The sequence below is a fragment of the Paralichthys olivaceus genome, chromosome 14 (assembly GCF_024713975.1).
Source record: "Paralichthys olivaceus isolate ysfri-2021 chromosome 14, ASM2471397v2, whole genome shotgun sequence".
Taxonomy (NCBI): domain Eukaryota; kingdom Metazoa; phylum Chordata; class Actinopteri; order Pleuronectiformes; family Paralichthyidae; genus Paralichthys; species Paralichthys olivaceus.
This window is the reverse complement of record NC_091106.1, coordinates 8,943,983-8,970,163: the sequence shown is the minus strand read 5'-3', so window position 1 is coordinate 8,970,163 and position 26,181 is coordinate 8,943,983. Positions and strand designations below refer to the sequence as shown.

The window sequence follows — 26,181 nt, the reverse complement described above, 5'->3', positions numbered from 1 at the left end:
TTCAGAAATGTATCTATTTGCTGTCAAAAACTTGGACTGACAAGGGCGGGAAAAGTGATGTGCACGTGGTGCCATTCAGTTTGAATACAGACAAATCTCTATATATTCATTAAGAAATGTGAATGATTGGTGTGATTGGCTGATTAATTTATACCACTGATGAACAAAACTCACTTAACTTCAAGCCTTAAAACAAATATGGTCAGATTTTACTGTTGCCCATAGAATCATTAACTCTTTCCACCCATCCATTATTTACACTGCTAATCCTTCAAGGGTTGTAGGGGGAGCTGGAGTCAATCCTAGTTGACATGGGACGAGAGGCAGATCACACCAGTTTCATTGAGACACTGAATTGCTGCAATATATCTTGAATCTGGATTTTGGTTTTAAAGGACCATCTCAAAATCCAGATACATAAAATAAACCAACAAATTAGATTTGTGCTCATCTTCATCTTTTCATTCTTTTTAAATCCACAAATGTAAATTTGGTAACAAATATCTATTTTTGTTATTTTCTTTTGTTATATGCTGAACAAAATACATCTGATTTAAAAAAAGTCTATTAAACCTCATGACGTTTGTATCTCTTGACTCTATTATCTTTCTGGAGTGTAACAAACCTCTACATCTTCTATTGTTTGTTGTTTTCTGCTCCTGAATACTTCTCCACACTATTTCAAACACGACAGTTTTACGACACATGACGATGGTTTCCAGCTGTTGTTGTCAGCGGAAGCAGCAGAGAAGCTAACACGGGAGTCTGCAGTTAACAGCTAGAGATCGGTGTATTGATGCTGAGCTGTTGTTCCAATCACATTTGTGATGATACCAGTTTTATAGAACAGGTCTGATGCGATTATAAATGCGATTTAAAAGAATTTGACTGTATCACATTTTGAAGTGGGGAAGTCTGAAAAGAAGAAGGAGTCAGTGTCGCGAGAGTAATGTCGGCCAAAATAAACGCAAGTAAGAGCAAAGACTGCGGGGAAGTAATAAAAAACTACCACAAGCAGGCGTTTGAGAACATATCGAAGGCTCTAAGGATCGATGAGGATGATACAGGTTTGTTGTGTTCCTGTCAGCTGATGGTGTGGTGTGTGACCGCTCCACATTTACATATGTGACATGTATTAACAGGTGAAAAGGAGGAGGCTGTGCAGTGGTACAAGAAAGGTATAGCCGAGCTAGAAAAGGGGATCGCTGTGGAGATCACGCTACAAGGTAACATGCTAACCAACACCCAGATGTTTATGTGGTTTTATTTACATGACACCACCCAGAGGGAGGGGAAATACAAAATACGATCCCCTCTTTGCCTTGGTTTTTACCGCTCGACGTAATTGAGCTCAATTTGACCAATTTTCACTTATAATCTCTAATAATGCTGTTAATTTTAATTCTGGATGTAGTTGTACAGATTCTGCTTAGATAAATGTAGATATGGAAAAGAGCTTTAAAACAATATGAGAGCCATTTCTTTATGACCTACATTAAAGGAGTTGCTACCAGTCAAATTCAGAGTCCTCCCCAAAAAGTTCCAACTTTGTTCGACCGTATCTCCCTTAATTATGATCCGAGACATAAAACTTTGGTTCCATCAGTTTCTCATGTGACTCAGTTAGCATTTCATTATGATCTGTGACAGTGTGACCCAAGGGTGTGATGATTTGACACAGACTGACTCTTTAGCCTTATGTTCGTTGTTCTATTAGCAGGAGATCAGTATGACCGAGCAAAGAGACTACAAGATAAAATGGTCAACAATCTCACCATGGCAAATGACAGGCTTGCTCTGTTAGGTGAGTAGCATCTTGACTCTGTTCAACTGTTCATGTTACAAAGGCCGAGTAAGGATGCTGGAGATCAATACTGTTCTTGTTTCACAGAGGCAACACTGGCGTCTAAATGTAGATATGAACCCAAGAAGCCCTCGAATCATGTTCTTCAACAGCCAAAGCCTGTTCCTAAAAGCCAGCCTGGAGTGTCCGCTAACACCAGGCCCTCCAGTGCTGTCAGACCCCCGTCTAGATCCACTGATGCAAAGGTGACTTAATTACATTTAGACTCTTTTAAGGGTTGACATACTTTAAACGTCTCGTGTCCACTGAGGGTTGTATACTCATTCCAGTCCCACATACATTCCCACAGTTCCATTCATACTTGAATGAGGGTCTGCGTTCCACACATCCCACATTCCATTCCAGTAGGTGAATGTATTGTACTTAGAGCATGCACAGTCAACACCCTCACAAATGTGTATGTTGCACGGATGTCCACATAGGGGTCCGATCTATAAGTACTCTAGTGGGTGCAGCAGCCAGACCCTCTGCTGGTGATGCCACTGTGCTGTGAGGATATGTCTGGCTATGTGAGACTAGTTATTTGAAGTTGTCAGCCTCTGATGTGAGTATTGTTTTTTCCTGTCAAGGTGACCCCAAGGGTGGGAAGAGCTCAAAATGGAAAACCCACAGCCGTGAAACAGCCGCCAAAGAGGGATTTGAAAAACTTCAAGAATGTGGACAGCAAACTGGCCAACTTGATTCTAAATGAAATTGTAGACAGGTATTTAAAAGCAACGCCATTAGAACTGTTGTACATTTTGCTGTCATTGATGTGTGAATAAAAACAAACATGCTGCAGTTAAAGTGGTTTGCTCTGCTCATTGCAGCGGAGCGTCTGTATCATTTGAAGACATCGCGGGACAGGATCTTGCCAAGCAAGCACTCCAAGAGATTGTCATCCTCCCTGCCTTAAGACCAGAGGTGATCACTGAGTAACATATTGCCTCTGTTTAACATATTCATGTTTTTTCAGATTTTGATCTAATACTTTTTCTGATACCATTTACCATTCAGCTCTTTACTGGCCTGAGATCTCCAGCACGTGGTTTGCTTGTATTTGGTCCACCTGGAAATGGGAAAACCATGTTGGTAAGTTAAGCCTTTTGACATTTGCTTTTTCATCTGCATGTACCATTTGATAATCTAGTAACACTTTATATTAGGGAACACACAAAGTGAACATATCCAAGCACTTGATTGTAATTCATGTACAACAACTTCCTTACTTACCATGAATAAGCAGTAATTAGGAGGCTATTGAGGGAAAACTGTTAATCAATGGAGTAGTTGCAGAATAATGTCATTAAGAATAAGGCATTAATAAGTGCTTTTTAATTACTAATAAAGATCCAATATGCCTCTAATATCCGTGCTAATAAGCAACTAGTTAATGGTTGATATGTATTTCCTAATATAAAGTGTTACCAATAATCTTACTTCAGTGTTTTTGATAGAATAACAGCCTTTACTTCCTCTTTTAAGGCCAAAGCAGTCGCCGCTGAGTCAAATGCCACATTCTTCAACATCAGCGCCGCCAGTTTGACCTCTAAATATGTAAGAAAGTATTTTAGTTCTTAAACTAAAATTGGCTTTATCATTTCTTTAAACTGTTCTGTCATCATCATTGCAGGTGGGAGAAGGCGAGAAGCTTGTTCGAGCACTTTTTGCAGTTGCCAGAGAATTACAGCCCTCTGTCATCTTTATTGGTTTGTATTACTCTATTTATAAAGTAGTAATGCTCCGAATAGCAAATTGTATCACCCAGATTTCAACTTATGAATAAGCCTCTAATTGTTTTTCTGGAATTTGACACTCAGATGAAGTGGACAGTTTGCTTTGTGAACGGCGGGAGGGAGAACACGATGCCTCTCGCCGATTAAAAACTGAGTTCCTCGTTGAGTTTGATGGGGTAAGAGCAGCCTCTGAAATTTGATCATGAACCATCTTTTAAGGTGCGTGTGCCAGCGTTATCTCAGACAGCACTGGTGTTGTTTTCACAACCGTACCTTTTGGTTGTAGGTGCAGTCAGGAGGGGATGATAGGGTACTTGTAATGGGAGCAACCAACAGGCCTCAGGAGCTTGATGAAGCAGTGCTAAGGTATATTATGCAATCTTACATTTATAGTAATAATATTAATGCATTTATTATTTGGTTAGTTTGGACAAGGTCTCCACAATTTTTCTTTTGTTTATCTGCAGGCGATTTGCAAAGAGGATTTATGTGGCACTGCCAGATGAACAGGTATTTACTGTCACAGTTCATAAACTGATTTTTTATCAGCTTTCAAATGATGTTTTTATTTTTCACAACTCTCTTTCCTCCAGACAAGGTTCACGCTGCTGAAGAACCTTCTGGGAAAGCATGGGAATCCTCTGAGCAAAAATGAGCTGTCCTGTCTTGCAAAGTGAGTATAATATTTAAATGCAATGCAGGTTTTACAATATCATTTTATTTGGCTTTGCATTCATTCCTGGATATTTCACTTGATAGAAAAACTGCAGGATATTCAGGCAGTGATCTGACGTCATTAGCCAAAGATGCTGCTCTGGGGCCAATTAGAGGTATCCCCCTTTATCACATCATTGTGTTGATCACTTACTCGTACCTTGTCCTCCATTATGGGCTTGATTTGCTTGATTTTTTTAATTTGTGAAATTTCTCTCACAGAGTTGGGACCAGACCAAGTCCGATCTATGGCTGCAAATGAGGTGAGATAATTTTAATAAAGTACTTGCAATACTACGTTTTTGTTCTTGACACTCATTTACCTTGATATGAGAAAGTATTTATCTGTATAGTTAATCTCCTTTGTATTCACAGATGCGAAACATCAAGATGAGAGATTTTGAGGATTCCCTGAAGCGCATCAAACCCAGTGTTAGCCCAACCACTCTTAACATGTATACTGAATGGAACAAAGATTTTGGTGACACAACAGCTTTTTGAACTTTATAGTTCAGCGTCACCTGTAAAAAAAAATTAATAATATTTGAGTCCAATGTCCACTCTTTTCACAAAACAGATAAAAGTAGGAAACAAAAACCTGGAACAAATTGTATTGAAAAAAATCCTTCTATGTACAATGTATAAATATGACATTTGGAAGCAATATGGGTAAATTTCCTGTTTTATGGAAAAGCTTTGCTAATAAGATTCTTTTGAGTTTCTTTACTGTACTATAATACTCCTCAAACAATGTGTTGCTACTTGAAATTGAATTTATTTATTCTTAAGAATGTCCTGCAAAATTACAAATGGTCTCTCTCTGATTTCTCTTACCTCAAGGGGGCAGCAACTTTCTGTAAATCATAACACTATAAAGCTCATTTTCCATTTCCCATTAGTTACCTGATGTAATGACATGTTGATAGTATTAATCACCAAGTGCTCTGTGTACTTATACACATGGAAGAGTGACAATGATTGATGCTTTTGTATTAGAAGAGGGTTTTTTTTCCATTTGCACTTATTGAAGTTATGAAATCTTAAGTTGTATTTGAAAGTAGGAATGAATTACTGTGTTGCCCAACACATTGATTAATTCATAGAGAGTTTTAGATTAAATGTAATGACCTCCCACTTTCCTTACACTTCAATAAACACATCCATCAACGTGTCTGCATTTTTTCCTTGGTGACATATCTATTCTTTTTAATCCTATACTAACTGTAGACTCATTCCCTCTTTGGTGAGTCATGTCATGCACAGCACACAAAAAGAAAGAATAAATAATAGTAAAAGCACAAGTTAAAATCAAATTTGGCATTGTCACCTCTTTATATACATTCTATGGTTGTCACATAGTAATACGGAAGTTACGTCACTCAATGGCTGCATGCTTGTAAACCTCAGGAGTATTTCAGGTGCAATAAGCTTCTGTTCACTCCTGTAGGTAGATGGTGCTACAGTTCCGCTTTTGCATTTAGTGTGCTTTCTCTGTGGCATCTTGTTGAAGATATTTTGCCTGCAACCACAAATATGTGGAATGCAGTAAATGACTATTAATGAAAATGAAGGCCACGCCCTGCCGTATTGTATGATTTTCAGGTTGAATGATAGGTTGGATTTGGAGTTTGCAGATTGATGAATGTCCTCATAGTTGGGGTTAGGAAGAGTCATTGAGTTTTCATTTACACATAGGTGCTGTGGAGAAAAAGTTACTGAGAAATGAGAAGTTCAATGATGTCAAACTGTGGTCAAGGCAGGAGACTCAGGGGTCACCAGCTGTGGGGGCACGGGGCCTTTCAAGCTTAGTAATTGTGGTCACTTACAGATCTTTTTATTCATTGCACTAAAAAATCCCACCTCTGTCCCAAAGGCCCTTCCTATGGTCAGCTGGTGGTGCAGCCTCTGGTTTATGTGGCCCAGCAGCTGCATCATCTGCTCCTGCAGATGTTTGCAGACTCTCCACATGCAAATATATTCTGCAATTAAAGTTTTTCAAGCCTCAAGTTTTATTTGAAGTTATCATGAGAAGAAGATTGAAAAAAGTCTTCAACATGCAAAACAGTCTTACTCCCAGAGCTGCAACCACACCTAGAACTACTCTCTTCGCCCCAGGGGAGAGATGTTGGCTGGAGTGTGTTTTTTAGCTTGTCATGACTGAAGAGCTTCTTTCATGACGCCTGGCAGGAATGGAGAGTGTTACAGGGTGAGGGTTTAGTCATTACCTTTTTTTCTGTTTACTCTTCCCTGAGAGCATCCTGCATAGTAAACAAATGGTCTTTATGACACAGTTAAGTCATGTTATTTTCCCACCAGTCAACTTTCATATTGGCACTCAAAGAGCACACAGTGCCCAACAGTCCCCATACGAAACCACATTCAAATTCACTATATCTGGATTTTTATTCAGCTTTACACCAAATTGCACACTCTCAAATATGAGTCACCTAAACCTGTCTGATCTTTTTCATCAAAATCCATGAATTATTCTACAAAAATGTTGCAAAGTTGCAGACATTGCTGGATCCATCCCCTGTCTAGTATCTGCACTAAAATGTAAAGGGATCTTCTTCAAGTCATGCCCCACCTTCCAAAAAATCTCATTGGAATCAGTTGAGTAGTTTTTGCATAGTTCTGCAAACAGATGAAAAACTTATTCTCCCTGGTGGAGGTAATAATATCTACAGGTGGTAAAACCAGATATCTTACAAGTCATTTCTTTTAATGCAACCTTTACCTACAGCAGAAACTCATGACTGTATGTGCATGAGGTGCTTTAAATTTAGTACCTGACAGACCACAGAGTATTCCTCGTAGATGATTGACAGCTGCCCTCTGTGGTTGCGTGTCAGACTCCTTCACCTCCACAGTGGCTCATTGATGCTTCGACCATCTACTCAAGGGAAAACAGAATAGGTGATCATTTGATACCTCCAGTGAAATAGCCCACCCTGTCAGGACTAGAATAATAGTCAACACAGTGAGGACCTCTCAGCGACTGAGCAAACAGTCTGAGAGTGTTTCTTCTAGTGGTCCATTATGAAAACAACATGTGGATGAGAGGGTTTTGTTAAACTGAGTGCGTGCAATTCACTTAAAGGCTGACAGAACTGCAGGGATTACTCTCTGAGTCTGTGGAGGTGTTACATATAAGCCGGACATAATTTACCACTTGTCGTGCCTTACATCAGTGCATTAGATGCTAAAAGATGGAAAGAGTGCACTGACTGTGTGCAGCGCCGCGTTGCAGAGTGGCTCCATGCTGAAGTATTTCTAAGAAAAGCCTGATTGTAAATTGTTGAGCTGCTGGAGAGGGATTTCTTTCAAAATTTGGGATATGGCCTTTTTATCACCCTTGGTTTAAAGATGTGGGCTGCGGACTTACACAGTGGAAAGCCTTCAGGGCCAAGGAGTTTCCACTTTCCAGCACTGGCTGCTACTGTTCCACCGGCCTGCACACCCAATACATAAGTGCATTTACCATGAGTGTTATCTTTCTCTCTCATGGGAGGCAAGAAGCCAAGGCTAATCTTGTATCCTATTGCAACATCTGTCTTTTATGAGCAAATTTATTTTTCTTGCTCACTGTTTATTTATGGTGTGTGTATCGGTTGGTGAGTGACAGTGAAAAAAAATGGGGCGTTGATATTTAGATGGGCATGTCAACCTTAGCTATATGAGGAGCAGAGAAAGGCTGTTGAGATCATGTCAAGTTTATTCTCTAAAGAGATTAAAAGGAATAGATAAATGTTTTTGAATATATGTTTATGCACTTTTAGAGGACGGATGTCAATGAGTGTGTAAAGGTGACCTTTGGGCCATGGCAGAGGTATCCCAGAGTTCGATAGTTATGATGCCCTTCTAGAGTAGCATTAAGCCTATAAACACAGCTAAACATCTTGCAACTCTAATTCTAATTGCTCAGTAATGAATAGGTTATATCTTTAAACATTTTTAAATATTGCAGTTTGTGTTCTGATGGCATTCCAGTGTTTATACTGAGCTAAGCTAACAAACTGTACAAGTGCTGCACTGGGTTGTGCAGATATGAAAGTGTTATCAATCTTTTCATTAATTCTGTTTTCTGAAATATTGAACAAGTCCTTGAACTAACTGTCTTAATCTAAATAGACCTTAATATTTCTGAGGAAGTTTGCATATTCCCTTATGATTATTAAAATTGTTGCTCTTTAAATACAGACAATTCCTCTCTACAACATTGCAGAATTTTAAATCTTAATGATGGTCAGATATGAAATGTGTGAGTAATAAGAATTGTTTCACAAACTGTTAGAGCTGTTTGTTTTTGCTGCCTATTTATATTCGTGGAAAGAGTTTACTGTAACCGCCTGTCTGACTGCATGTCTGTAAAGATTTTCACTCAGAGAGATGCGTCTGTGGAAAGGTCAGTAATAGCCGGTCTCACAACCTCACCATCTAATTTGGGAAGCCAACACCTTTTTCACAAGGTGTAGACGGGAAACGACTCGAGGAAAAGCAACATGTTTAAGAAAACTTTGCAGCATGTGTGTAGATGATTGATCCGCAGAGGGAGAGGATTGTTTGAGCCCTTAGGGGTTTTTGGATAAGCCTCTTTTTTGTATGGAAAAATTACTAAAAAAGCAGCTTTATCTCATGTCTGCATGCCAAGTTCACTCCCACTGCAGCCTGCAAAGCTGTAAACAGGGGTGGACAGAGGGGAGCGAAAACCTGTTGTGCCCACACATGACCTGCAAAGCCATTAATCTCAGTCTTCTGAGATAATCAGGAGGCCAAACCCTTGCCTTTGACCTGATAGAAACTTTGCAGATGTACTAGACTTGACATCAGTCAATGCAACATGTCAACACATCTTTAGAAAGGTCTGTTTCCTGTCTCACATCTGGATGGCTCTCTGGATGGCTCTCTAAACAGATAGCATTACCATAAAAGCTATTAATAATAATCTATTAAAAGGAGGAGGACAGGGATGTTTTTCCTTTGAGTCTGATAAATATCTACCTCAGATGATGCTTAGGATACATATTGAATTTGGACGTGTCGGGACGTGGGTCTGACACAGGGAGGGGTAGGGGAGATGATACTGAGGGGAATGATGCTCTGTCAGGGTGACCCCGCAGGCTGCCCCACGGTGCATTCCTTCAAATCATGTGCTTCCTAAACTCTTGATGAAAAGTGAAAGTGCAGCGAGGACTGAGCTTTTTCACAAGAATAATGCTCCATCTGTCATTCTGCTTTCCTACTCCACATATCCTCCCCTTTTTATCTCTTTGTTGGCCTTCCCTCAGGTCATTCATGTGAGGACAGGTGGTTGAGCCCCGCCTTTGACCCAGGTCAGGTTCATTGTGCCGACAACCCATTCTCATCTCACGCTCTCTGGTGAGGGTGAACTCTGCCCTTAAAATCCAGGATTAAATCTAATACTAAAAATGTTGCTAAACACTTTTAGCAAACAAAGTGAAAGAAATTCCTTGATCTGACCCCTGATCAGGATCTGCACCACAATTGAATGGGTTTTTCCCTTAACCCATTCCTCATCCAAACACAGAAACATAACCTCCTTGTTGGAGGTAAACATAGAGCTGAGGCTAACAGAAATATTATTATTGCAGGTCATGACAGTGCTAGACGAAAAGACAGACATAAAGGTCATTAGAATCAATCCTGTAAGAAACCTGCAACTATCTATCCTTTAGATGTAAAGATATTTCACTGAAAACAATAAATATCAACTTTATGATGCTGCGAGAATTAAAATCAACACCATGGTCAATAAGACTCATCATTCAGTGACCATGAATGGCTGTATAAAATTAAATATAAATCAATAGTCAATAATTGTCAATCAGTAGTGAACCAACCAATGACGTTTCTGTCCCTATAGCTAGCATGGCTGTAAACGGAACCTATTCACAGCAATGGAGAAAGAATATCAGTCAGCAAATCAGAAAATAATAGTATCTTAAAATCACGGTGACAAAATACACACAGCTGCTCTTATCCAATCCCTCTTTTGTATGTGGTGGAGTAGGTTTGTGCAAAGTTGAAAGCAATTAAATGTAGGTCTTTTGAATATGATTTTCTTTGGCAGTTATTGTGAGAGCTAAGCACACACTTAAAACACACATTCCTGCCTTGCTATTAGCAATAGACCTGAAAGGACTGAAGCAGTTTGCAGAGTCATAGGTTTTGCAGATCTGAACATGTCTCCTTCAGCGATTTGAATAAAACATACTGTACACAGGGACCTTAATGTGAGAGGTGGCCCATAATATTGTTCTTAAAGCATTAGATCACACATTGCAGCCCATTTTTGTAGAACATCAAAATCTGTATCAAAGACGTCCTGGTGAAATCAGCCTACGGAGAGTTTTAGTTTCATCAGCATGTTTCAAAGCTGACGGTCTCGGTCAAAGGGCCAGGAACAGGCCGGGAGATCTTTCATCTTTCTGTCCTACAGCTTCACTTTGCTTTTCTTTCTGTTGTGTCCCCATGTTTCGCTTTGTGTCCCTGCATACACTTGAAATGATTCAGAAGTTTCCCTTTAGGTCAAAATCCACAGCATTTACATGTAAACATCTATCAATTAATTCCAGAAATCTGCCTATGGCTTGTATATTTCAAGAACCGTTCATCTTATTACTTATTACTACTACTACTACTACTACTACTACTACTACTAGTATCAACCACAACTACCTCCTCTTGCACCTGTCCTTGCACTATTTTGTTTTTTACGTCCTGTAAACATGTTTATTGTTATATATATTTTTTTTACTAAATGCACCTTTCAGTGGTAGCTGCTGTAATTTTGCCATGCTTCATTGTTTGATGACATTAAAAGCATTCTATTCTATTAATTTCTTCACACTTGGCATGTGTTGTTACGGGTCACGATACATTCAATATGAATAAACTTTGAATAAACAGGTGACTAGCGCTCTATAGCAGCAGTGGCTGGGACTCATCAATGAAAGTGACATTGCTGAACACGACAACAGCACATTCCCCAACAATGCCAAATACAACATATTCTCCAGTTTCGAGGTTCAACAGCTTCAGCTTCAGGTTTCTGTAGACTGAGTCCAGCAGCCAGTCCTCATTTGCTGCAGCTCAATTACTGCAAGTCACTTCTACAGTTTCAGAGAAAAAACTGCAACCAGCATCACCACAAGTCAACAGCTCATTCAATACAGGCAGGTTTAGAACAGGTGCTGCACTAATCTTTAAAATGTTGGCAACCTCTGATTTGACTCAACTTGTATTATGTTGTACTTACGTGAGAAAATCTTAGAGCCGGATCAAACTGTGAGGTGGTCTGTGGGCCTGTTGCTTAGGAGTGGACCTTGACCTCTGTCACATGACCTGTAAACCAGAGAATCCTCCTTCACAGCACAGGTCATGAAGTTTCTGCTTGGGGAATATAGGGACGAGAAGGTGGAGTCACTCTGAGAATGGTTACACAGCTATTTTCTGAGAAACCTGATGAAATGCATCGAATTTGTCAAGAAGCAAACTCGAGCTCACACACACTACAGATGTGACTGATGAGAAATCTTCACAGGAGTCACAGGAGAAAGCTGCCATGTGAGAAACAACCTCATATGGAACAGGAAGAAAACTTGAGCCACGGTAAACAGCTGCAGTGATTATTAGATGTGTCAGATGGTGATTTTGTTTAATGTGCACCATTTCAGCATCCTGTGAAAATCACTGTATAATTAGAGAAGAGTGAGAATTAACCTCTGCAACATGCCAAGTGCTACTGTGCTGATAAATGGCATCGTATTGCATAGTCATCGAAACCTGGAGGCCACAGAGTTTGTCAAAACAACATTAAAAAGAATAAAAGTGGGAACACTTGTCACAAATGAGGCTGATTTCTGTGATTATGCAGATTTTCAGAATCTTTACTTTCCAGGGAGAGTTTACATGTATTGGTGAACTTAGTGATTAAAGGAGATATTTTCCTCTGGAGTTGGTCGAGACCACAGAAGGGCTAAAAGAGAGACATGACTATTACAGGTTTAAGAAGCTCATGCAGCTTAATCTCTATTTGCAACCAAGCTCAGGCTGTTAGCATGCTGTGATCCAATGGCAGATACAGGATTTTTCTAAATCAATTTACACAGAGGGGCCAACTATATGTCCAACATTCATACACAATTCCTTAATCAGTGTGGAGAACATTCAAGTCATTCATTGTTTACTGTTAGCTTATACAGCTTCGAGCAAAGCCATCAAATGTTCAGAAAATCACAATTCTTAACCTTCAAATGTATTGTTAGTATTGTTAGTAAGTGACTAGTTAATAGTCTATAGTTTACTATAGTTAATAGTAGTGTAGAAAAAAGATTAGTAATAATTATTAAAATAAAAATGAGACTACTTACAGGACATGGGCAGTTCAGGGGCCAATCAGATTCCAGCTGGGGCCAGTGCCCCCTGGCCATTTCCCTTGGATCCGCCCCTGTTGCTAGCACTCTAACACGTGCAGCGCTGGCAGAAAGGACAAGATAAAGTTACTAACTGTGATCAAATTAATAACGGGTGTGAATAATATTAGGAGTCGTTATTTATGGGACACATGCCAATGACCTCAAAGGATGAGCAAATTTATTGTACCCTTATGTTCCATTCATCATTCAAATTTATGACAGCTGAGATTTTGATGTGGTGTTTTTGTCCTGATAAATGAGAGGCACCTTCAAACTGAAAACAGACTGTAATGAGAAATAATTGGATAAGCTTTTATCGATAGCGAGGAGACAATATCTGTTTGCTCTATTGCCTCAGCTGTTCGATCAAACACACACACTGTTAACATACAATACTGTGCGGCTGGTATTTTAAGTGGAAGTCCAGATCTGGCCAGGTGTTGTACAGCTGGGGGTTGAACGCTTGAATGAGTCACTATAAGGACTGTCTGGTATGTTGTCCAGGTGGTCAGGAAAGTGCCTCTAAGTGAGACCAAGCCTCAGAAGGATGAACCTTCACACAGAGAAGGGATCTGGAGAGAAGAGCTGAAAAGACTTTAAAGGACTTGTTTACCTCTGGGCATCTGTCCATCACTGTCCATCATGTGATTTTATTACCCGTCTATCCACCTGACGTGTATATTTTTGTACTTTATCAACATCATGAACATGCTCACTCTTTGTGTGAAAACTCAAATCAACTTGTTCTACACTGAGTTGAATTCTTCTAGTATCTATCCCTGTCACTGTATTGCTCTGTTTTCTCCTCAGGGATCAGAGGAGCTTTGTGAAATCAAGGGCAAAATATACATTGGATTTTCCATGATGCAACACAAGGGCCACATTAATTGTCATGCTCTGATTTGAATTTGCTAAAGCATGTATTGTAGGCCAAACACTGTATAAGTTTGACAATTTGATTAATATAATTATTTGTTGGATGAGAAGATAAATTACTCTCTTGTCTGTATGGTAGAGTTGAATCTAGTGAAGCAATTTGTATAATTTTAGATAACAGTGATAAATAACTAGCCTGGTTTTCTCAGAAGATTAAAAAAAAAAAACCAGCACATTAAATTAAATTCACAAACTACCACAATATAACTAATTTCCCATAAAAATGAAATTTTGGCTGAGAGCAATAACTTTGTAACTGTAAATTCGATGGTTTAGTTGGTCCGGTCCAGTGCGATCACATTTTTATAGTGTTTTATATAAACGTTTAGAAGTACATCTGAAACTCACTCGCTGATATCTAAAGGCTTTAAAAGGGTCTTGAAGGGGCCACATTCACCCAGCGGGCAGCAGGTCAATGTGAAGTTGTCTCCTTGCTTCTTAATTAGGCCCAAACAGGCATCTGCCATGGGTCATCAAGAAAAGCTAGATTATCATCCTTGGGGAAAACAAGTTCTTACTGAGGGAGAGGATAACCTCCTGTCACACACGGGTCACCTCACCGGCCCTGATGGAGCATTGAGACCTCTATGTGGTTTAAGGGGTCACACTTTTTTAAGCAGATTCCAAATGCTTGTTTGATGTGTGTGACAGTTTCAAGCTTGTTTACTCCTTTCCACCATCGACAGAGACACCCACTAAAGATGTCCAGAGAGATACGTGTCAGTTTGTCAGACCACGCAGCTGCAGCTCTTCAGAGGAGCTACATGGAGGTCACTTATCAATGCAGCTATCCTTACTCTCTCCATTGTTACAAACAGTGATTCAGCACAAAATAAATTCAGTGGAAACTAAAATGACCTCAGCCATTTGACAAGGTACAAAGGGCATCAATTTAACCAACCTCTGAGGATATGATTGTATGCTTTAGTTACCTGTGGATAAATCCTGCATCCAATAGTGTCCATATTTGTCAGGATGTAGAGTTTTATTTGTGGATTTTATGCCATCAAATGGGGTTGTGTTTACCGTGTCCATGAGTAGAGTCCATTTGAACGCTCTCTTTTTGTGGTGTTTATGACCTTGGATCTTGGAATTTCCTGAGAGCTCTGAGTTCACGGGTTGTGACGTGTTTGCTGATGTTTTCGTGGCCACAGAAGTTGGGTTTTTAGACAGATGATAAGTTAATATATTGTAATTTTAATCAAACAGGGTTTGTAATTTGATAAAACATCAGAGGAAAATGTTGATACAGCAGCCTCATCTTATCCCTCTTTCATTATGTCTTTGTATTGCGTTACCCGCCTGTTAGCTTGCTAAATTGTTGGGCTCTGTGGCACCCATGTGGCCGTTGCCTAGCAGCGCTTGTTCTCACAGCGTAACCCCCTGAACAGCTAATGTATACTGTGCACATCACTTTTGATGTCGTAACGAATTCCATATGAAGGCAGCATTACATTACCACATCCATATTTTGGCAAAGTATCTCCTCATGTCAGGACTGATGTGCAGGCCCCTTCGGGAAAGGCATGTGTTCAGCTCTAAATGAGACCAACTTACATAAGTTACCTGCTTACACAAACAGACTCTGGAAGAGAAACTGCAAATTGGATCCAGCGCCCAAATAAATGTTTGCATGTGGTTCAGAGCCAAGGATCTTGAGCCACAAAACCAGTCAGCATAACTCAACACGGAGCCTGTGTCCACTTGATTTTAAATGCATACTGAACTATTCATCTTCTTTTCCTATGGGTATTATTTTAAGATGTTATTCAGAACGTATTTCACACAACAGTACAGCTGCTTTTTCTTGAATATAATAGCTGCAGATAAGACCAATGATGTAAATTGCTCCTGCGCAATTTCAGAAAAACTCAATTGGACAGAAAATCTAAAGCTCTTAAACAACATGCAGTTGCTTTTAAATCGTTATATATTATGCAACAATCTCTGTGGCTGCTGTTTCAAGGTATGGAAGTGCATTGGTGCAAGAGAGTTGTGGAGAAACAGTCCGGTCTTTGTGCCTGTGGTAAAGTGACTGCATGAACTGTGGGCTTCACAAACTAAAACATTAGAGCTGCTCCATAAAACTGTGCAGCAGAGTTACCACACTGTCCAGGTCTTACCTAAAACATCATGTTTAATATCCATCTCATATCTCATCCATCACTTTCCTGTTCAGTTCTTCTGTTTATTGACATATCATCTGCTGGAGTTGTGATGAATGACAGTGAATTCCTCGCTTCTGTGAGCTGATATTATCCCTGAGAGCTTCAAACCCTTGGAGACGGAGGTGTGAACATGTTGTAGGCAGGCAGAGGTGGTTTATAGGGTTTTCTTACTGGACCTTTGCCATATTCACCTGTACACCAGCTGCATGTGAAATTAGCGCTCCTGTTTCTGCAAATAAACAAGAAGTTAATGGGCTTATTGCTGCATCATCCACCGGCCATTTAAGGAACAACCTATAAAAAGTCACATTCTGACATACCTACTTGGTCATATTTCCTCAAGAAGACTGTAAATATTTAAGATTCAGCATCTATAAATAGCTGTGAACTACAAGGGCGTATAAATACATGCACTTAAACTAAAAATCATGTAGAGATCACAAAAAAAAAGACAGGCGAGCCATTTACCTCCATACTGCATGGAGCCTTCATACAAGTGGTCCCTGTGACTCTCGCTCAGGGACAGGGAGAGAGAAAGTGTGTAGGCCTTTATTTTAAGCTGATCCTGTGTTGGTCTCTTGACCTGGAGTATGTCTTCTGTGAAGAGAGGCTTTGTTGCCCTCAGACAGCTCGCAGCCTTTAACACACACCTCCATAATAGTATCTGTGTCTGTGAGTTTCCATTTGGAAAACTGTGAGCTTTTACCTTCACATCCTCGGTTGCACTCAACAGAGAGAGAGAGACAGTGAGGGGGTGAGAGAGCGAGTAATCATCATAACCCTAATGATACAGTGGCCTACTGTGACCAAGCTCCACACACACATGCCAAAGCACACAGGCGAGAGTTAGACTAATCTCGATGTCCTAATGAGCTGACACCTGAGCATTGTACAGTGTTGCAGGACACGTCACTGTGTCGTGCAACATTTTGCAAACCTCATATGGTGCAAACATGTGTGAGGCCGCTTTCTTACCAAATCAGAGTGTAAATGTGTGGATGAATCATAAGATCCTGCCTTCACACACGTCTCCTGCCTGCTGTCAACAGTCCCAGATTTCCTTTTGCTGTCTTAAGCACCTGGTGAATGCATGTTTTTCCTTGGCCTGCGACCAGTTAGTTTAGCCGCAGTGTAATCTCAGCAGCAGCTGTCCACGACGATGCACAACAAGCGCCACTCACTTCCTTCACTAATCTTTCCCTTTGAGAAGATGGCATGCCAAGATCATTCATGAAAATGACAGCACATGTAATGAGTGCATTAGAAAAAGTCAAACCCCACAAGCTACGACATTGTGAACCATAGAACCAGAGACGGTCACTTTCATTCTTGTTGTACGTTGAGGTTTCTGCATGATGCCTCCCACAACCATTATCACATTATCCGCTTTAACCATAAGACTCATACCACAGAGGAATCAGAAAACCTCTGTCACTGTGGACTGCCCTGTGGGGCCCACTGCAGAGCTGAAGCTGTGTTGTGTGGCGTCTCTGGGTGAAGGTGGGGACGAGTGATGACTGGGTTCAGTGTTCGCTGCTGGATGGGGGACAGTTGAGGTCAGAGGTTCACTTTCCCCTCAGCTTCATCTCTCCATCTCTCTCCGAACTGGCTTTCAGAGGCTGAATGAGGAGGACTCAGAAGCTGAAGCTGGCAGCAGAAGCGCCCCTTCCCTCCACATCCTGAGGGCCAGCGGAGCTCCTCTGTGGCAGCTAGAAGAGGGAAACAAGGTGCACACTGTGATCTAAACACAGAGTGGTGGGGGGGGGGGGCGGTTCAGGTTACCCCTTAGGTAGGTGTGTCGCCACAGAGAAGCTCAGTGTGAGGAGGAGAAGGGTAAATGAAGGGGAGATGTGCAAGTGTACGTCTACACAGGACAAAAGGATTTTAATTTGTATAATTACATCAATATGTGTTCCCATAATTCCCATGACTCAGTTTGCCTTTTTTTGTTTTTGACTTTTATACATCAAATCATATGGGACAATCTCAGAGAGCCGTATGTTCTCACACTGACATCAGAGCTCAGTGAATCTGACACTGCACACATTAGCTCACACTCACGTAATTATACCCTGTGATACTCCTGGCCTCTGAGAACATTTAGACGAATGAGCTACATTTTAGCGCCGTCACGCTGGCAGAACTGAAGTCATCACCTGTACGACCTTTTCTAAATGGAAGTGATTAGAGAAAACCAGAACGTGTCTCAGGAGAGAAGGTGCCGGTTCGTAGTCACTGGTGCAGGAGTTACGTTCAGAGAACAAAGGGATTTTTTCATGTTTAGGATGATGTAAATTGTTGCCAGACCATATAGAGCAGAACAGCTTGTTCAACTTGTTCACACAAAGCTTCAGACAATATGAAGTGACAAGATGTTTCCCGATGTATGTATATATATATATATATATATATATAACTATGATATTTAATAGAAGTGTGTGACAATGAGATGCAAAGATCAATACCTCTGTCTATATATATATACACAAATACACGATAGCCAATATGAATCTACAGCCAACAGGCTTAAATCTTATTTTAGCATAGCAGGAAGACACAAGGAAACAGAAAGTATAGCCCTTTCAACGGGAAACAAATCCAACCTTCCTTTAATTAACATGTCATGTCTTTTTAAAATAAACCAAAATTGTAAAACTGAAAAAATGTGATGTTTCATGGGTAGTTATGTGCCTCGTACAATGAGAAATTTTGGCTTCTCATTCAACACAAAAGGTTAAGTATTTAGAAAATAAATGATTGAGTTGCTAAGTAGTTCAGTCAATTTTTGTCCAACTGAAAATCCTCAAATTGATCAAAAGAATTTGTCTCAAAGGTAGGCATACTGTTTAGCTTCAGTTCTTATGCTGTGTTTAATTTCTTGATGCAATAGTTCAACATTCAACCACTGAGTTGGCTGGTAAGCAGGATTACATGTATAATATTCTTGGAAAACAGCAACAAGAAAGTGATTAAACAGTCAGTATCAGTAACTGCAAAAGAAATTCTATAATTTGATGAAATGTTCATGATCTGTGTAAATTTCGACTCAGCTGAGAGCCGTGATGTGTGCCTCAATGAGAGATGGGACTTCAATTAACTAATGCTAAATAAACCCCTCCAAAAATGATCTCCTTGTTGGCTAGACATTTCCGTGTTGGACGGGATTTCCACAAAAATCTCTGTCTGCTTAGTTGTTAAGAAATAGATAGGATTACAGCTGCAGTCATTGGACAGTGACTGCACGTGTTTAAGATGGATTTAAAATGGACTGAGCGCTCGTCCCTGCTGGTGGAACACAACGGTGTGTACGGAGAGCAGAGGAGGGCAGAGCCACTGTAGAGGACAACAAGGATTCATGCATTGGCATCAAAAGTCAGGCCATGGAAATAACGTTGAAGGGTTTTCCTCTGAAGGTGGTGAATATTCCATGGAGGAATAATAACCTCAGTACTCTGCACACGGAGCCTCCTCTGTCCGAACAAGGAGAGACCATCATTGGAGTCTACCTGTTAGTGTTAGGTGAGTCAATCATCATATACTGGATTACAATAAAATGTGCAGTTTCATTTCACATGTTTCGCAGTAGAAATAATATGGGAATGGATACATTCTCAATTCAATCAATTTGAAACTTCTGTGACCTTTAAATCACTCAGTGTAGGTCAAATACTTGTTGGAGGCTAATTCTCTGTCACTGCACATCAACAAATTTAGTTGAGGGAATTAGTGTAAAATAGATGAGTTAAAAAAAGAAAAGAGATTTCCTTGGCTTTGCTCCACTGTTAATCTAACTGCAGACAAAAATGACATTTGAACTTCCTGTGTTCTGTTCACTATTCCAGACTCAGCTCTATTATTAAGTTTTCCTTTGTAGTCTTGTTGCTAAGACAATGATATAGATCAAGAACCAGGAATGGTACAATCCAACACCTTAAAACACTCTATTCCACTCTATTCTATCCAACTCTATCCCACTCTACTCTACTCTATCCTACTCTACTTTACTGTACCCTCTACTCTGCGCTCCCATAACCTACTCTACTCTACTTTACTCTACCCTAATCTACTCTACTCTACTCTATTTTACTCTACCCTACTCCACTCTATATGATACAATACGACACTATATTATACAATACTATAATATACTATAATTTCCTCTACTCTACTCTGTTCTAATTTACTACACTGTACTGTGCTGCACTCTATAATAATATGATGCAAAGATATGATACGATAATATATGATTATATATCATATGATATGTGATATGATTGGATGCAAAATAATAAGATACAATACAATCGGTATGATACAATACTATTCTATACAATACGATGGGATGTGGAATAATAACATATGATATGATGAAATATGATTTGATTCACACTCACACTGTTACACTCTACTATATATATTTCTCTACTAAACTACACTATACAAACTTTCTGCTATAGTTAATAACAGTAAGTATAGTTAACTGTACCATATCACTGTAGCATTGCTGAATAAGAATATGTGGTTCACTAAATTTTGACAGAATGTTCTGTGTGTTTGTCTCCCTGCAGGATGGCTGTCCTGGTTTGGAAACAGTTTAGTGATGTTTGTCCTGTACAGACAGCGGGCCTCACTCCAGCCTACAGACTTCCTCACTTTAAATCTTGCCATCTCTGATGCCAGTATCTCAGTGTTTGGCTACTCCAGAGGGATCCTAGAAATATTCAATATCTTCAAGGATGATGGATATTTGATAACCTGGATCTGGACCTGCCAGGTAAAAGCCATGTTGAGACACTAAAAATAATAATAATAAGATTGAAGAGACTGTTATTTATGTTAAACAATATCTATAGCCCAACATCACCGGACCACGTTGCATATGTGAACGGGTCTGGAAGATTTCGTATTTCTTCGCTGATCCCAATTACTTAAAGTACATTAAAAGAATCTGTGGTCTTGCAATAACATGAGTATGTGTATGAGTGCATGTGTGCGTGTGTGTGTGTGTGTGTGTGTGTGTGTGAGCAAGGGATTATGTTTTTAGCCATGTGGGCTGGAGGTTAAATCTGTAATGAGATTACAACTGTGGAGGCTTTTAAATTGGAGAAACTAGCTGTGTGGCACCTGTCACCAACCAAAAACAGGAAACAAATAGGAACTGCAAGTTGGATGTTTGTTGCAGAATTTAATCATGGGCTATTATGTTTCTGAATTATCACAAGTAATTTGAATTTGTGTAAAATTGAAAGATGAGCTGTTGCATGTAATTTCTACGTTATAGTGTATAGTGGTGTTTTTACTCCTCCCACAGCCTCATTTTGAAATGAAATAGTTGTCATACTTTAGCTTGGTATTCATCCAGGGTATTTCTCTCGCTCGAGGCAAGTCGTCATGGAAACCACGATATCCGTGCTGCTGTGACTGATCCCTCTGAGGATTTATATGAAAACAAGCTGGTGTTACTAAAACATTTTCACTCTCAAACCCCAAAATATGAGTTTGTGGAGCTGCTCTTACGCTTCAGCACAGCCACTGACATGATCTCATCTCTCAGACATCCCGTCTCAGGTTCTCAGATGACAGAGAAATATTGGGACAGCAAATTTAATTTCACCTTCTCCCGAGAGAGGTGCGCTGATGGAGTGAGCTTCAGAAGTAAACAAGGGAAAAGTGACAGAAATAGAGGAGGAAAGGAGCACGGAGGTGAAGGAGACAGGCATGTGAGAAGCATTAGCAGATTACTGCGTGGAGCATGATGGGACATGATCTGTTGTAAGCTGAGCAAGATCCCGGTGTTTTGCATCTTATGGGAGATGATATTGAATCTAATAAAGCCTTACATGACCCTTTTTTGTTACCAAGATTAATAGGGAAAAAGAAGAATCAAACCAGTGATCAAGGTGATTAAAATATTTTAATCCACTATTCTGTTCTGTGATCCTTTTCTTGTCCTCCAAGCCAGAGAAAGATGTGATACCATTCTTCGAGATGAGCAGAGAGGATCAATCACATCATTTCAAGAAGTCATCATCTTTATGCACCAGGTCCTAAAACCTTACTACAACAGAAAATGTCCAATAAATTCATGTTGATATAAAGTCATACGGGTCTAGACGTCCAGTAATCATCAAATGTGAGGGTGAAAAACATGATGACTGACAGTAATAGGATTAAGACTAAGGAAGATCAAGAAAGTAACCAGTAAAGAATCTTAACTGATCCATGTCACCTGGATTTGGCACAACAGGGAGCTGCAGTGTTGCACAGTTGGAGCCAGTCTGAAATGCAGAAGCATAATCCCCTTTAAGAGGAATGGTGATTAAAAGAGTGTCTCCCTGCACAATGGACTGAACGCTGCAGAGCTTCATTGTTTTAATGCCATTCAACTTTTTCTCCCTCAGATCCAAGAAATCTATTAACAGCTCCAGATGAATTTCTGTTTTAGTTTCCAACTGCAGGTCCTACAAGTTTCAAACCCTGTACATCAAAAAAGGAAAAGAAAAGGAAGCCATAAGGCATGAGGAGCTCTCCAGACATGAGGATTCCATCTGATAGAATCCAAAGCAAACAGACAAAGTTATTCAACACTTAGTTGAATGCACACCCTGAGGCTCAAAGAGATTTGGATGTTGTGATGTTGTGTTGTGATCCACCAACACATCTGTCTGCTTCCAGGTCGATGGCTTCTTCACGCTGCTGTTCGGCCTCGCAAGCATCAACACCTTAACCGTCATCAGCATCACCAGATACATAAAGGGATGTCACCCAAACAAAGGTCAGCTCCCACCTCTGTGCATTCGAGTGTTAGAGCATTTAGAAAACATCAGACCATTGTATCTACCTTCCTCATGTTCCAGCTGCTCTTATCTGACAGAAAAGTGTGTTTTTCCGTTGCCACTGAAACCTCATTACCGACCTCAGCTGTGAGAATAACTACCACTTGTCTCCAGCAATTTCATTTTGCCAACATGTCATTAAGTTAATTTGAGGTGACATTTTCTATTTTCAGGTGCAACTGATGCCGAAGAATGTCTTAATTATATGGAAATTAGGTCAAGCAACTGCTTCTTTTGTCAGCGTGGATACAGGTTTTTTGTCGTGTTTGTGGTTTTTCGTGAAACATGAGTTATATAAACTTGTGTGTGTGTTTTTTTATGTTTTTACATTAGTGGTTAAACAATGAACATCTAGGGGATATCATCACCTGTATGATGTTCTAGAGCTGAAAATACTCCAGATGTCCACAGATTTATAGATCTACAGTAGATATTAAAGATGCAGTGCGGTTTCAGATACAAATTAAGCAAATTAATGCTAATAAAACAAACCTGTGCAGGTAGAAACAATGATATTGCATATTGAACGGTAATAATAGATTAAGAAAGAAAGAATTTAAAAACCATGGAAGGGGACAATGTTAAAGTCTCCAGACATAATTTCTAGCTTATACCACAATTTATCTCCCTTGTTTTGCCCCGTTCAAACCCATCACAATCCTTTTTCAAACCTTCAAACAGAAGATCTGTGGATTTCTCCAGAACAACAAAAAAAGAGGTTATGATAATTAAATAATTTATGAAATTTGGAGTCTCTATGGTTCTTTTTGACTTTTTCTGTTGCCCCAAAATTAAGTGAGAACTGGTATTCAAGTGGTATATAAGAGTTCTCTTAAAAAAATTTGACCAATTCTTTGGGCTTATATACACTTTGAATAATTTGACTGGAAATGTTTCCATGTTTTTAAAGGAAGCGTGCTTGAGGGTATGACCTGTTCACTGAAACTTATCTGTTCTCTTTATTCACACAATCAATTGACTGCCGCTATAGAAAGAGATTGGAAGCAGAAGATTAATAGTGGGATGACTAAATTGTTAGTATACCAGCCTGTTATGAGAAATACAAGATGACAAAAATGTCTCTAAATTCTATTGAACCTCTTTTGTCAATCCAAAACGAGCCAAACATGGAACTAGAGCAGACAGATTTTTTATTAATTTCCCTGAATACAAAGCACATTGAGAGCTGAGGTTTTTTTTCAGTCACCAATGTTTGTGAAGGCTGTCAGAATAACAAAAGACCTCATTGTTTAATAAATGTCACAATCCTGACATTTATAAAAAGTCAGGAATGCTGCGTCTTTACGTGCCTCTCACTTTTTCTGTCCCGTGTTTGCCAAAGTCCTGACATTCAACCTTTTTAAACTGCGCACAATCAAACAGCTGTGGCACAAATATGGAAATAATGATAAAATGTTGTATTCATGTTGCTTGTCATGTGTTTTTGCAGCTTACTGTATCAGCATGAACACCATCGCTGTTTCGCTCATCTGCATTTGGACTGGAGCAACGTTTTGGTCTGTGGCTCCGCTGCTGGGCTGGGGCAGCTACACAGGTCTGTTCTCACGCACTGACCTGACAAAAATAAAAGAATATGTAAGAATTTATTTAAAGCCTTTATCTGACATCTGCGCCTGCTTATGTTCCTTAGATCGAGGTTACGGCACCTGTGAGGTGGACTGGTCCAAAGCAAATTACTCCACCATCCACAAATCTTACATCATCTCCATCCTCATGTTTTGCTTTTTCATCCCTGTGATGATCATGCTCTTTGCCTACGTCTCCATTATCAACACAGTGAAAAGCTCCAATGCAATGTCTGCTGATGGTTTGATTACCACCCGCCAGAGGAAGGTGGAGAGAGATGTAACACGGGTAGGTGACCAGGAAAAAAAGTTTATTCCGGAGTTTTTTATTGGAAAGACTTGATTGCAAAGGTCAAATTAGACTCATTAAAACGCTACTTAAAAGTGCCCTTGCGTACTGCCGCTCCTGACAATCGTTCCCTCATGTTCCTCTCTAGATTTCCATCGTAATCTGCACTGCTTTCATCATGGCCTGGTCGCCATATGCAGTGGTGTCCATGTGGTCCGCCTGGGGCTTCCATGTGCCAAGCACAACCAGCATCCTCACCCGTCTCTTTGCCAAGTCTGCCAGCTTCTACAACCCGCTCATCTACTTCGGCATGAGCTCCAAATTCCGCAAGGACATCTCTGTGCTGCTGCCATGCATGCACGAACGCAGGGAGGTGGTGCACCTGCAGAACTTTCAGAACATCAAACCCAAGGCCGAGGCCATGCCCCCAGCTGCGGCACTTCCTGTCCAGCAGCTGGAGGGGAAGTACAAAGCGTTGGATAACCCATACAATCCTGAAAGCGACTCGGGGGTCAACAGCCCTCCTCAGACTCCTCCGTCAGAACCTGAGGTCTTCCACATCGATGTGCCCTCACACATCGAAACATCAGAGTACTGGTGCGACAGGCTCTGAGGACACTTGACTTGAACCACTACTTGAATTACAAGTGGAGATTGACAGTAATTTTGTATTTTTTGGTCTTGTTAATAAACTGTATGTGTAACTGGTATTAATAAATTTTATGTTTCACACCTGCTGAAAAGCATTGTCAGTTCTAACTGTTCTTTTCTTGATATCAGTCAATCCAAATTATTATCGGTAACATATTGCATGAACCAAGGTGATACCTGAATCCTCGGACAGAATCGAGCTGATAAAATGTAGCAACACAAGAGATGCACAAAAAACATCTGGAAACACTGAAATGTCCTGAGCTCAGCTGAGGCCTGTAATGAACCAGTATTCTGTCATTTCCCCTGCTGGCCCTCAGGACACTCATGCCATAGATCGCACGTATATCCCACATCGCCCAGGAGATGCTATAGACTAGACTCTGTTCAGCACTGTCATCCTATAGATACGTATCATTTTAAATCTCCATCCACTGGAGCAGCATCATGTCTGTCAGATAAAAACAGACTTTTTTCAAACTAAAACAATCGGTTTATTTTATGTGAGCATTTCTTACCGGACCAGCAGCGGTTCCAAATGAGGAGAACTGTGGAGGCCAGCATTGAAACGAAAATGTAGACATGTGGATGTAGACTGAATGGGTTTATTTTTACTCAACACTGTGAAAACTCTCCCAACAGGCCATGTGTGAGATAACAACTTTCAGACTAATGGCACCGCTCAAAACACAATGAACAACCCCAGCACTGGATTTTTTTTTGCTTTTCTTGCAACATCACTGGGCAATTATCTACTTGAGCCACGAAGGTTTAATCTTTAAAAAAAAGTTCCCAAGGTGATTTTTCCTGGTTTCTGCAAAGACCATAATCATACACACACAATGAGCTCTTTTACGGGAGCCCTTAAGACCTTTAAATCAAAATGGCAGCTTCAGCCTAACCATCCCTACAACAGAGATAAGCAGTAGCTTGGGTGCCAATCTGCATAAACCAACAGGCTCTTCCTCTCTCTTCTTGTGTGTG

The 26,181-nt window shown here is 40.1% G+C and overlaps 2 protein-coding genes across 3 annotated transcripts; both read left to right on the top strand.

The window, feature by feature from the left end:
• Nucleotides 1-712: 712 nt before the first annotated feature.
• spast (spastin) lies at nucleotides 713-5,464 on the top strand. Of its 2 annotated transcripts, none has more exons than XM_020088908.2 (16): nucleotides 713-1,067; nucleotides 1,143-1,226; nucleotides 1,718-1,804; nucleotides 1,892-2,049; nucleotides 2,434-2,567; nucleotides 2,674-2,767; nucleotides 2,861-2,935; nucleotides 3,329-3,400; nucleotides 3,477-3,552; nucleotides 3,664-3,755; nucleotides 3,866-3,945; nucleotides 4,047-4,089; nucleotides 4,173-4,252; nucleotides 4,339-4,409; nucleotides 4,516-4,556; nucleotides 4,669-5,464. In XM_020088908.2, exons 1-16 carry the CDS (start codon nucleotides 950-952, stop codon nucleotides 4,792-4,794), a joined length of 1,431 nt encoding a protein of 476 aa, XP_019944467.2. In that variant the 5' UTR covers nucleotides 713-949; the 3' UTR covers nucleotides 4,795-5,464. The 2 variants fall into 2 exon arrangements, with proteins under 2 accessions (XP_019944467.2, XP_069395220.1); XM_069539119.1 differs by having other exon boundaries at nucleotides 714-1,067; nucleotides 1,721-1,804.
• Nucleotides 5,465-19,117: 13,653 nt separating this feature from the next.
• LOC109632189 (opsin-5-like) lies at nucleotides 19,118-25,289 on the top strand. Its single transcript, XM_020091355.2, has 6 exons — nucleotides 19,118-19,354; nucleotides 20,404-20,609; nucleotides 22,511-22,610; nucleotides 24,122-24,226; nucleotides 24,323-24,546; nucleotides 24,695-25,289. The coding sequence occupies exons 1-6, from the start codon at nucleotides 19,216-19,218 to the stop codon at nucleotides 25,157-25,159; spliced, it is 1,239 nt and encodes a 412-aa protein (XP_019946914.1). The 5' UTR covers nucleotides 19,118-19,215; the 3' UTR covers nucleotides 25,160-25,289.
• The last annotated feature ends 892 nt before the right edge of the window (nucleotides 25,290-26,181 follow it).